At 35.9% G+C, this 13,285-nt stretch overlaps 1 protein-coding gene across 1 annotated transcript; it reads left to right on the forward strand.

Annotated features, from left to right (window-relative positions):
• Positions 1 to 8,780: 8,780 nt before the first annotated feature.
• Positions 8,781 to 9,628, forward strand: LOC132642490 (protein DELETION OF SUV3 SUPPRESSOR 1(I)-like). The gene has a single exon (XM_060359652.1). The coding sequence runs from the start codon at positions 8,828 to 8,830 to the stop codon at positions 9,161 to 9,163; it is 336 nt and encodes a 111-aa protein (XP_060215635.1). The 5' UTR covers positions 8,781 to 8,827; the 3' UTR covers positions 9,164 to 9,628.
• Positions 9,629 to 13,285: the final 3,657 nt, after the last annotated feature.

Consider the following 13,285-nt stretch of genomic DNA (forward strand, 5'->3'; position numbering starts at 1 on the left):
AAGCACTCAAGATAGACGTAATAAATGGAGTATGACTGACAAATGACAAGGGAATATATGGCTACGAAATTAAAGGTGTGGTATGATGACAAGGTGATAAGATAAGATTATCATTAAGATGAACTTGATATGATTTTGAGTAAGTTAGAAGTCAGTACTGAGCACACAACAAGGATAAAAGGGTATAAGGCACAAAAGAGTACTGCATGTATGTAACTTCACCTCGGAAACAGTGAAATCCTTAAAGGGCAAGGATTGTGGATTTGCGAAACGACTGATGTATTGTGAGTTTATTAGAGGAAACAGATGATATCCATTGGGATAAAGATAGTGTTACACGAAAGCTTGGGACACTCATCATCAGAATATAAGTGCTACCGAATGGAAAATTTGAAACAACTATAAGCACTAGCTAGTCACTGATCGGAATAAAGGGAATGTGGCTTGGATAAATTGCTACATTAATTACATTACTCGAGTACCAACAATCAGATAAGATTTTGTACTATACATCGAGAGTTCTCATCGCCTCGTGATTGTGTTGGAGTTTCATACATGGGTAATCCAAATTATAGATGATATAGAGGAAGACACGGATATGGTGCAGTATACCAAATATATTGGAAAAGAATCATATGAATTTGAAGATTGGAAATGGGGACATAGAGTAGAATATAAATAGATAATGATGTAGGTACACCCAAAAGGGGGGAAGCGGATGAGAGAGATGCAAGTGTAAGATGAAAACAACCGACACAGCGACACATTTAATGTGAATACTTAAACTCTAAGTGAGATCCCATGCTAAAACAAGTTAGTGAGATCTAAAAGCCAGCGACAAACGGATAGAAGCCAAGACGGTATTTCAGACGGTGCTGAGAATTATTGGTAAAGACTTTGGATAATACGACATCAGAAGGTGGATGCTTATAAAAAGGAAGAATACGACAAGAGAATGGTAACGAATAACTTAAGAAATGTTATGAAGGATAGCAATGCTATACTGGATTGGAAGTTAAGATGTTGACAACGGAGTTATTGGCGAATGATACTATGACACATAAGTAGTAAAGGAGGAAGAATAGGAAATCTCTCCTATAGTAGGATATGAGAGAACCAAATGGTGGATAGGTGAAGGGGAAGGAGTATGGAAAAATAGACAGCAGGTGAGTGATAGTACAATAAGATATGTAAAGCAGAATAAGCCAGGGGAAGGAATGACTGTGACTAAGATTGGATGCACTTTGTAAAAATTGTACATGAATAGTTATGCAACCTACGAATACTTGTATATTAAGGATGAGATCAAGTGAGTACCTGATAAGAAGAGTAAGAATTCAGTAATAACAATGTGGTTGCGATATTTTGGATACATCAACGAAAGGTATAAGATGGTTTGAGGCAAAACTACAAAGATATAATTAGTACTGAGGGCAAAGGCCATAGTTGAGCCTTGACGTCAATTGAAAGGTACGAGAAAAGAATGTAAGGTCTGTGTAAAGACTAGCGAGACGACGCTAAAGTATTTCTTAGACTGATTGAGAACCCACATATACTTGTGTAAATATTGCAATAGGATGCGTGAAAGGAGAGCTAAGAGAAAATTTGAGCAAAGGGGCAATAGAAGAATTTGAGTCAAAAATAAAGAAACGACACGAGATAATACGCCTAAAGTATTACCAGTTACGTTAAGAGAAATTACGTAATGATATAACCGAGACAATTAGAACAAGCGGGTTACTGGTTACTGAAGGACAGTAAAATTGTGATATGAGGGAACCCTGGCGCTATTTGATAGCCAACCCTAAAGATCGAGAGTGAGAGGTACAAACAAATGATAGTTAAAGACCTTCAAAAGAAAGTCAGAAGGTAACACATGATGCTGAGGGTTCCAGAATGCGAGCTATCACAGCAGAGTAAAGCATGGATATTGGAGTACAAAAAAATGTTACCCTCTGGGAAATTTCGTTTACTCGTAGAACCTACGAAGGGTCTACAAGTTACCAGAGGCTTGCAATGCTCCAGGGATATTGAGGTCTAATGAATCAATGAAGGACGTTTGCACATTACAAGATCTTGTTTAAAGATAAGGAGGTAAAGTGAAGTGAACGATTCGTCATCTTAAGGGAATAACAATAGAAAAAAAAAGAGTTGAACCATGACTACATGCACTATGAGTACAAGTCTGAATCAATCGATGACAATACAACCGAGCAGTATGCGGATAAGAGAGACAGTAACGCTTCAGCAGAACAGCCTGAAATACAGCTGATAACGAACTATGAAGTATAGAAAAGAGCAAAGACAACGACATGGAATAATTACCTCGAAAAACAATAAAAGGAGGAAGTATTGGGAATTCAGGACCAGTTTAACATTCGAGGACGAATGTTCTAAAGGGGGGAAGGATGTTATACCCCGTACAATATTATGTCAAATTTATCGCAAGCAAATCGACCCAAGTTAAAGACGGAAATATTTTCGGACGCAAAATAGGAACATTTACACAAATAGGAACATTTAAGTTCCAAGTTTAATTAAAACATAAATTATTTATAAATTCTATTTAGTGTAAAAATATTATTAGAGATTAGGAATTAATTAATTGGGATTAGATTGTTAAGTGAAAATTAGTAATTAATTAAATTGATTAAAGTTAATTATGTTTAATGACTTGGTGGGCCCCACCCGAAATTATATAAAAAAAACGTATTAAATAAATTAAAACAAATCATACACTAAGTGGTGAGTCACCAAGGAGTGCACGTGTAAGGTTAATGCAATTCATATATATAGTTAGGTAAAAGATCAATTTGCATTCATTTTTCATTTGCAATTCAATGTTAAGAAAAGAGAAAGAAGAAGCTTGGCCATGGCTGTTGCCTTCGGCCAGCATGGCTGATCAAAAAAAAATTTGGGTTTTGTGATTGATTAAATTCTAAGGTGCATTACAAGTTCAAGAAGGTGATAGCAACGTTGGATATTGAATCGGGGAAGAAGAAATTGTGAAATTAGAGCAATTAAGGGTAGAAATTCCTCCGAAATTTTTTTGGTAAGATTTTGTTATTCTATGGTGTAATTTTGTTAATAGTATTGTAATGGAATTATTAGAATTGTATTGGGCGAAATTGGGATTAAGAAAATGCATGAAATCGATGTTATAGGAAATTGCGGGTTGAAATGGATTAAGAGAAGTTGTTGGGTTGTTAGAATGGTTATGGGCTGAATTGGGAGAATTTATTATATATATTGTTATTGTTGGTATTTCTGTGTCAACAGGAGGGCAATTGGAAATTCGGGATAGGCGAATATATAGGGGAAGTGCTGCCCGATTTTCGTTAAGTCTTTAACTAATAGAAAACCCTAAACGAGAATATATATAAATTGAAATATAGGTTCTATAGGAAATGGGCTATAGATTTGTGACCTAGAAAATATAGTTACTAACGATAACGTTATTCTTATATTAAATAGGCTAAAAGAGCGATGAGACGAACGGGTAACGAATAACCGCTAACAGGTATGTAAAGCTATCCCTTCTTTCTTTTTGGCATGATCCTTATGAAACGAATAGACGATATGTATATGATTCAAAAGAAGTTCTTACTCTTAGAGCCACTAGGATGGCTACTGTTATTGATTTCCAGAAGCTATTTTATTATATCTTGTTAAGTATACATGATTCCAGGAATTCTATTTTGATATGGTCCACTGTGACATTCGAAAGGTATTTGATATGACTATTGTCTTGATTTTCAAACGATAGTTCGTTTTGATTATTCCATTGAGTCTCAGATATGATTTAAATTGCATATGGCTTTTCACTACTCTGCTCGTGCATGCCTCAATATATCTTTCACTGAGTCCCGGGCCAGGACATGGTTTTGTGCACAGTTTCACTGCATTGTTCACCGAGTCCCTCACTAGAGGGCCGGGACACGTTATATATATATATATATATGATGATACGATGATATGATGATATGTTATGGCGGCCAGGAGGGCATATGATGACTTTAGTCACCGAGTCCCTCACTAGAGGACCGGGACACATTATATACATGATATATGATATTGATATGCATGACTTTCATTTCATAAGGCAAGTGTATTGATGTTTCAAAAGTCATACTTGTTTCTGGTAATCTCTGTTTCAGTTATGATCCTCTTTACTGAATTTCATACTTTACATACTCAGTACATATTCCGTACTGACCCCCTTTCTTCGGGGGGCTGCGTTTCATGCCCGCAGGTACAGATAGTCGGTTTGGTGACCCTTCAGCATAGGACTTCTACTCAGCTATCTTAGAGAGCTCCGTTGTTCCAGGGTTTAGACTTTTAGTACAGACCTTATGAGATATATATGTATATGTTATCCAGGGGTACGGCGGGGCCCTGTCCCGTGATATTTCACAGTTGATGCTCTTAGAGGTCTGTAGACATATGTGTGGGTTGTGTATGGGTTCTGTTCAGCTGTGTCTATATGATGTGCTGTGGTATGATGTTCGTCTATAGTAGCAGCCTTGCCGGCTTGCATATGATATTGATATGTGATGGCAGCCTTGTCGGCTTGCGTATTATTTCATGATATGATTAGTTGTGACTCTTCAGGAGACAGTGATCTGGAAGTATGTATATATGTGATGATGTTACGAATTTTGCAGTTCCTTTACAAGTTTCCACATTGTCGTAGTTTCAGTTTGATAATATATGTAACAGGTTGGTACACGGGTGCCCAGTTCGGGCACCAGTCACGGCCTACGGGGTTGGGTCGTGATATTGGTGATATCAGTGTGTCACTATGGATATATCATTCTTGTATAGTAAATAAAAAAAAACAACCACAGAACGTATCAAGGAGAATGCGCAGTCTAAAACAAATAGACGAAGTCTTTATTTCTGATAATAACATTCACTAATCAATCACAGGCAAGAAAAAGAGAAAGAGAGCAATTGAAATACATTCTATAAACTAATCTAAACACAATTTATAATTGATTAAGTCTTGGCGCATAGCTTCCAGGCGCCCCTTCTTCTGCTCTAAGTCAATTGAGTCCTTGGCATTCGACAAGTCTACATCATGGCACGCGTCGAACTCCTTTCCAGCAGTCAAAGCCCTCAATTTAGCTTCTTCGACTTCCTTCTCAGTGGCTTCTAGGAGGAGTTCTAACTTCTTCTCCTTTGCGCGCAGCTTTTCTAACTTCTCTCGCACCTCATCTAGAGATTGACGGATAGATGAAGCTCTTTCGACCTTCTCGTGTTCTTCAAACATGACATTTGAAAGATGCTCTCCAGCTGCTATAAATATTTCTTTTCTGGCAGCTTCCATGTCCTTATCATGTAGATCTGACCGTGCCTGGTCGTACGAAGCTGCAAGCTCAAAAAACGACTTCAATAAATTCATCAAAGAGGAAACATCCACATCCTTTCCATCCATATCCTGGAGAATCACTTGGATTTATTCTTCAAGAGAGGAAGCCCTGTCTACATCACTTCCGGAAAGCTTATCTCGAATCACAACCCAAAGATTAGAAATAAACATCTTTCTATAGTTCAGGACAACCTTCTTTCCGTCAAATACGGATACTGCAGCTGATGTACGTTTATGCAAGTCGGAACTCAACTTTTCTTTCACTTTATCACGAAAAATAGAAGTTGTCCCCTGTTTTGCCTTTGCTATGGAAGAGGATTTTATTAGGTCCGGACCAGAAACAGACTCACCGCTCTCCGTTGACTTTCCCCGTCGTAATGCTCCAACACTATTTGGCTGGGAAAAAAGAAAAGGACAAATAGTTAGTAAAAAATCATTATGGCATGTGTGACAAACTGAAGGCCTTAAGTCATACCTTTCTAATAAGAGTTGTCACGGTCCTTGAAGGACTATCAACGCTGTCAGGAATCTTGACCACTGCCAAATTGGTATCTTCTAATTTTTCTGAACGCGACCTCACTTTCCTCCAACAACGATCTTCATAACTGCTATCACTCTCGCCTCGAGACGATCTCTTGTTAGAAGCTTAAGCAGTCTTACTCAGCAGAAATGAGCTTCTGCCACCTCGGTGGCCTTGATCATCCAAACATTCTGTTGGAGCTTTTATGAGTAACTGAGACCCCTTGCCTTTGCATTTCTCGATCAATATGACCTCCGGAAGGAAAGAATCATCAGCCATTGGGGCTGCAATGGTGCATGGCCCAGCTGCATCCACCAAATATTGGAAGTAGTCATCAAGAAAATTTCTATGTGTTTTCGACCACCAAGTCCTGTAATCATCGGCAAAGAGTTTCTTCACATTAGGTGTAATAGGAGGGAAAGTCGCACAGGACATAGACCTGGATAACACACAAATCCGTCAAAATTGGAGTCCTTCAGCTAATTAGGCACTGCGATAATCATTGGCCAAAGCACCTGGGATTTTTTGATAAAATCCAAATTGATGACTGAATCAGTGTGGACTATATGGCTCGATAATGACAGAGTTTCCATCCCTCAAGGAGAGATATCCAAAGCGGACGCTCATAAAATAATTTAACTCCAGCTCTTGGGCATCATTATTATCAACGTATTGGTAAGGCTCATAATTATTTAACATAGTTGAAGTCCAAGCTACATTATCTCCTTGATGGATACGCTTCCTTGCATCTTTTTTTTCGAAGTACCGTGCGGTACCCTCTCCCAAATATGTCATCATCAGCGGATTAGACGGTCCATTTACAAGCGCAAAATGAGTCTTGAAATAATAAGCGAGCCAACCATAAATATAATGGATTGGAAAACGGACTTTGATAAGATCAAGTCGCGACGAACGGGAAATATTATTAAAATTGCTATAAATACTTGCTAAAACCGGCATTGCAAGGCTAATCTTTCGTTTGGCTGCCATCATAGTCGCAATCTTAAAAGTCCCCAGACGAATGAAGTTACCCTCTTCGGAAGGAAGCATGAAAGAACACAACCAACATGACAAAATTGCTGCAAGATATGTTTCATCTCTCTTTGCAGGCCTCACTCCAAGTTTATGAAATACAACTTCTTCCTCTCTTGACCATTGGGACGCCTCAGGTATACCTCCAGTAGGGTTGTGTGTTGATTTAAAACGCGCAGATTTCTTCTCCCTCCTTGGCAGAGCAGGTTGGTACTTTAGAGCTCTTTTGTACCAAAATTGTATCCACTTGCTCAAAGAGATCCTCGGGTTATCGCTTCTTCCCTCTTGAAGATAATGAAAAGCGGTGAACAAGTACTCGCAAACTCGTGAAATATATCTCTGATTTTTCGCGTCAACTCCTGTGAGTTCCTTAGCTTCAGGGATAACCTCCTCATAGAAATGACCTCCAATCGGCAAACCTCCAAGTGTATGTAAGTCCCATAGAGAAATAGATAGTTCCCCGACGAATGTAAGGAGTGTATTCGTCTTGGGGCACCAAGCCTCACAAAATGCTTGCAATATACTTGAATTCCGATCATACGTGAAAAGCGAGGCATAAATGGCATCATAGATGTCTGCTGCACTTAAGACTTCTTGACTTCTACTGAATGTATCCTCGGCCCACTCCCAATATCATGGAATGTGACAATATTCACCTTCGAACACTACCGTCTCTCCCCAGCGTACTTCTCCTCGGACTATGCGACGACCCAAGCTTGGAAGCACGCTTGGAATATTTGCATTGCGGTGGTTGGGTGCCTGAAGAGACCACATCTGTGGAGTTCGAGTTGAAGTAGAATTGCATTCTGAAGTCCAGTTTGACATATGAAGCGAGTTCCGAAGGGGCGGCCACGAACCTGCATACCATCCAGTTAAGGGAGTATGAACCACTAATTTCGTTTGCACTGCTGCACTACCATCATTGCTCTCAATAATAAGATACTTAAGTTTGGATGAGGGGGAAGTGTAGCCTCTAAAATTCACCATCTTGTTGAGCTGCAAGGGTAAAAGAAGTCATCATCATCCAACTCAAAGACAAGGAAATGAATAATAGAGATCATCACACATAAAATCATAGCCAAAATCTTAAGGCGCTGATAAAAAGAGATTCCCCCTGTACTACGCCTTAAGACTAGTCTCTTCTAAGGATCACACTGATCATGCATTTGTTAAAAAAAATGTATACAAGAAAAGGGAGACAAGTCCCTGGAAATAAAATAGATGCCAATTTTCTCTTTTGCTGATAAAAAAAAGAAGAAGTTATATTGAAGAGTTCAAATACAAGGCTACATAGTTATTTGTGCTGACATGACTCCCAAGATATACGAGGCCGTATCATTTTTTTTCCTCTGGTTGCTATAAAAAGAAAATGATGCTGTACTTTCTGCTTAAAGTGACATAGAGTAAACAAGTTTGGAATGAAGTTGGTAATAAAGTCAAGAATTCTCCGACATAAAGAGGCAAAGCTAATAAATTATTTTGCTCTAAGAGGAGAAGGAACAAACCTTGAAGAAGAAGAGCTAAAGTTTGAAGATAACTGCGATAACAAAAATCTGCAAAAAGAAAATTGTGATGTGCTCTGAGTTGAGAAGGTTGGCTTCTTATATAGGTGTCAGCTGCAAGTAACTGTCTCCCCAAAAAAATAGGATTTGGTATCCCTAAAATTTGGGATACGGGTGAAGCAACGGAAAAAAAAAAAACTGCAAGTATCTTATTGGTGGACAAGGAGTCCAAGTGATGGAAGAGTTCTAAGGGAACTAAATATCCTTTCTTTAAACATGTATTTTGAAAAAGAAAAAAAAAAGGGCACCCAACGTTTCAAATTACCAATCAAGATTCCAATCAAACCCTGACAATAAGAAAAATCATTGTTCTTAAAATCTGTCCTTATCTCTGAATTGGCAATGGCGATTGAACAGCCAAAGCCAACTGCTGAAGACGTGAAGATGGATCAATTCGAAGATGACGACGAATTTGAGGAGTTTGCAATTGATCAAGAGTGGGAGGACAAAGAGGAAGGAAAAGAAGTAACCCAACAAGGGGAAGATGATTGGGATGATGATGATGTTAACGATGACTTCTCTCTGCAGCTCAGAAAGGAATTGGAAGCAACACTGAGAAGAAATGAGCTGCATTTGCATATGAACTCTTTTTCTTCGCAAAATTGGACCATGTTATTTCTATTATGGGTTCAGATGTTTCCATATGTTTGTACTCTTTATTTTACTGATAAAACTTAGCTTTCAAAAAAAAAAAAAAAATTACCAATCAGTTTTGCATAAGCTTCATTCTTTGTTAGCAAGACCCAAGATTAAAGTAATTGGACCAGCAAACCACTAAATCCGCCAAAAAAAATAAAATAAAAAAAATAAACGTCTCAAGTCTCTAAACGTGTTTTCATCTTTTATTGTACTTCAAGCCTAGTCTAAAAAAAAAAAAAAAAATCAAATACGACAAGTCTTGAAGTAGGGGGCATTTGTAGTCATTTAAAATTTTATTGGATTTAAATCAGTATATTAATTTGGACTATATTAAATTTAAGAAAATAGTTCAAATAATGTGGCTAATATGGTTGAATTAATCATCTAATCTTAAAGATATTGGGCTAGTCCATTTGATTGGGCTCCAAATGATGAGTCCACTTTAATAGCTCAAAGTCCAAGCCCATCTTGAAATGCAAGCCCGCGCCACATGTCAAATGAGGTGGCAATCCAAGTCAAATTAATGGGCCAATGAAATCATGCCAAGTGTACGGATGATATGTTCTGACCAATCAAATGACAAGGCTACACCTCCCTAAAAGCTATAAATAGGGATCCTCATAACTCATAAAGGAGGAGGAATTAAGAACAAGAAGCAAGAACAGAGCTCGTGGATCAAAGTCTACATATTTCTCTACAAGCTACAAGTTCAAGCATCCAAGCCATCAAGTTCAAGCTCAAGTTCAAGTTCAAGATTAAGAACGAAGGCAAGTATCAAGGCGTTCAAGATCAAATTACTTGTTCGTGGCAAATACCAAATCCAAATTCAAATACGAAGATTCAAGATCAAGCTGCTGAAGCCCTTGAATCTAAATCATATTCAAGTTTCAACATAGTTTACGTTATTGTTGGAGAATCAGAGGATTATATAGAGATTGTAACACTCAATATTCTTGAAATCAACTACTACATTTTGTTACTCAATTTTCCTGTCTTGATTATTTATTTTTCTAAAGACTCGGAAATTTGTTGGTTACAATAGTACATAGATAAATCAAAGGAAATATTAAATATTAGTATAATATCAACATGATGATTTACATATCCTAAAACAACAACAACCAAAATAAAATCTAATAAAATAACATTGTCATTCTTTTTCGGCAAAAAGAGTAATAAGATTGCTTGAAGATCAAAAGAAAAATAAACGTCTTGGGACAAGAAATGAATTATATCTGCTATATAAATTTCAAAATATATAAAATTACCACTTGATAATTATAACAAGAATATGAAGTAACTTGTAATTTTATTTGAACATTTAAATGTATTATCGAGATCTCATTAAGAATCAAAATGAGGTGCTATGAAATTAATGAGGAATATATTTGGTAAATATGTACTTATGGTAGGAACATTTTTATCTTGAAAAAAGTAATTTTCCGCTTCTGCTTTTTATAAGAAGCAAAAAAGAACTATTTTTTGCTTCAACTTAAAAACACTTTCACTTATTAGCCAAACACCTCATTTTTTTTTTTTTTTTTTAAAGAGTATTCTTTCCCCCAAGAAAATGTTTTTGGCCTCAAAACTGCTTGGCCAAACACACTCTTAGTGTCAACGGTCAATCATAGATGCGATCTATTGTATACTTATAGTTTTAAGTTTCTTTTTAGTGATTTGAGACGAAAATAACGAGTATTGAACTTGCTGGCTAAGCTTCTTGGAAGCTAAGTGCTTTTTTAACAACAACAACCAAAAAAAAATAAAAAATTGAGGTGTTTGACTAAGCTTTTAGGGGAAAAAAATATTTTTGAGTCGTAATAGTTATTTTTCATAAGCCAAAGAAAAAGTACTTAACTTTTATCCAGAAGCGTTTTGGAATGTTGACAAGAGTGTTTTTCAAATTGATTAGTTAAACACACAAACTTTTATTCTTCAAAATACTTTTCCGGAAGCACTTCCTACAAAAAACACTTTTTGAAATAAGCAAATTTCAGAAGTTTGAGTAAATAGACTATAAATTCACTTAAACAATATTTGTAGTCATACATACGTACGTCTCAATAGTTAACACTGCACGTCATGCCAATAAAGCAAATAACAAAAATAACTCTAATCCTTATTTGTTTCTTTCGAATTTTAGCTATTGTATATGCAATATAATTAATGCATAATCGATTTACAATCAATGTATTGATTATACATGAATTATACACTTATGATATACTGAATATACACTAATAATGATAACAATGATAAACTATTACGATTAGGTGGACGAAAATATTTTAACCTGGCTCAAAATGTTAAGATTACTCCCACATACTGTGTCTCGAAGGCCAAGCAACGCAATTTGTCGTTTACCTCCTATTTTATTATTCTTGATGATTTTAAACATTGAAAATTCCTTTCGAATACTTTTCAAATTTTACTACAGCATGATGCAGGATGCTATTAGATAAAAGAGTGTTAAAGATCTTACTATGTACATAAGAAGTTAGAGCAAAATATAATTTGCATGCCTATAATGATTAATGAGGTAGTGAACAACTATTTTTCCCATTATTGAATTTGAATTACGTCGAGAATAAAAGCAAATCTTTATTTTATATAAACAGTCTAGTCAAACAAACGTATGAAGAAGTTAGAATAAACAATTTATCATTATTGAAGCACTGGAATAGACTCTTTATTTATATAAACACACTAGTCCAACAAGCCTATAATAATTAATTAATGAGGTAGATGACGACTAATTTTTGCATTACTGAAGCACTAGAATAGAATCTTTATTTTATGTAAACAGAATAGTCAAAGAAACCTATAAAATCAAATTAAATCACCTACTATCACTTGAAGGACATATCAAAGTATCAAGGAACAATGAATCTTTAATAGATAAGCTAAGTTGGCCGTTTTCGTCCTCGTCACAAAGTTGAAAAGGAGGGCATAATTCCGTATGAATCCAAAAAAGAAAAAGAAAAAAAGAAAACTATAGTAATAAAAGATCTAGCTTCTCATCGACAATCTAAAACTAATGTAATTTTGTAAAGGGTTGTGGTGAAATAGATAAAAGTCTCGTGTTTAGATTCTTAGAATGGAAGATAAGGAATGATTTCCCCCTTAGTGAATCTTATATGACATCAAAACCCAAAACAGATACCATAACAAAGAAACCAAAACAAAACAGCCTTTTTGTAGAACATAGTACTAGGGGTGGGCATGGCATGATAGATGCCAATTACCTTATCAAACTAAATTTTTTATACCGTGGTTTCGGTGTTATGATATTTGGTACGATATTTGATATGCATTTTTAAAAAGTTTGGTATTTGGTATTTATAAAAACAAATACCGAAATACCAAATACCATAAGGAAGTATATTATTACATTTACAATTCATGTATATTGGTGTTATAATACTAGCAAATATATAAACTAGTATGAAATTTTGACTACTCTTTCTTCATTGAAATGTCTTTTTTATGTAATTGATTTATGAAGGGAATTGCTTGTACTTTCTTTTGAATATTTTTACATATGTGAGGTGTTAACACAATATAATTGAGATTTTTCGTGAATCATGAAAAGGTGAAGTCATAATTCTCTACGATATGAGTATATGTAAGTTGAAGTCGAACAAACTATGGTAACCGAATTACCATACCGCAAAATACCGAAACCGAACTTAAAAATACCGAACCATACCATTAATTGAGTATGGTAATAGTATAGTATTTTTTGAAACGGCAAAAATAGAAATTACTATACTAAAATTTTAAATACCGTATCATGCCCACCTAAAACATGCCATAGGCTTCACATAACTAGTCCGCCCTTTATTACTGTAGAGAAAAGGTAGCCAAAGCAAAAAGTCCACTCGTATTTGACTAGTACATATAGCTAATGAAGGACTTTATTGTTGAGAGTAGGGGTGGGCGTTTGGTTCTTCGGTTCGGTTTTATCAAACTTTGATTTGGCTATTTCGGTTTCGATTTTTTAAAGGTGAACACCGAACACTGAACCAAACTAGTTCGAATTCGGTTCTTTCGGTTTCGGTTTTTTTAATTCGATTTTTTTGATATGATATTAGAAGCGATTCCATTTACACTAATTCATATTCTCAAAAGCAACAAAACATAAAACTAACAAATTAAAAT

This window comes from Lycium barbarum, chromosome 5 (assembly GCF_019175385.1).
Source record: "Lycium barbarum isolate Lr01 chromosome 5, ASM1917538v2, whole genome shotgun sequence".
Classification (NCBI taxonomy): domain Eukaryota; kingdom Viridiplantae; phylum Streptophyta; class Magnoliopsida; order Solanales; family Solanaceae; genus Lycium; species Lycium barbarum.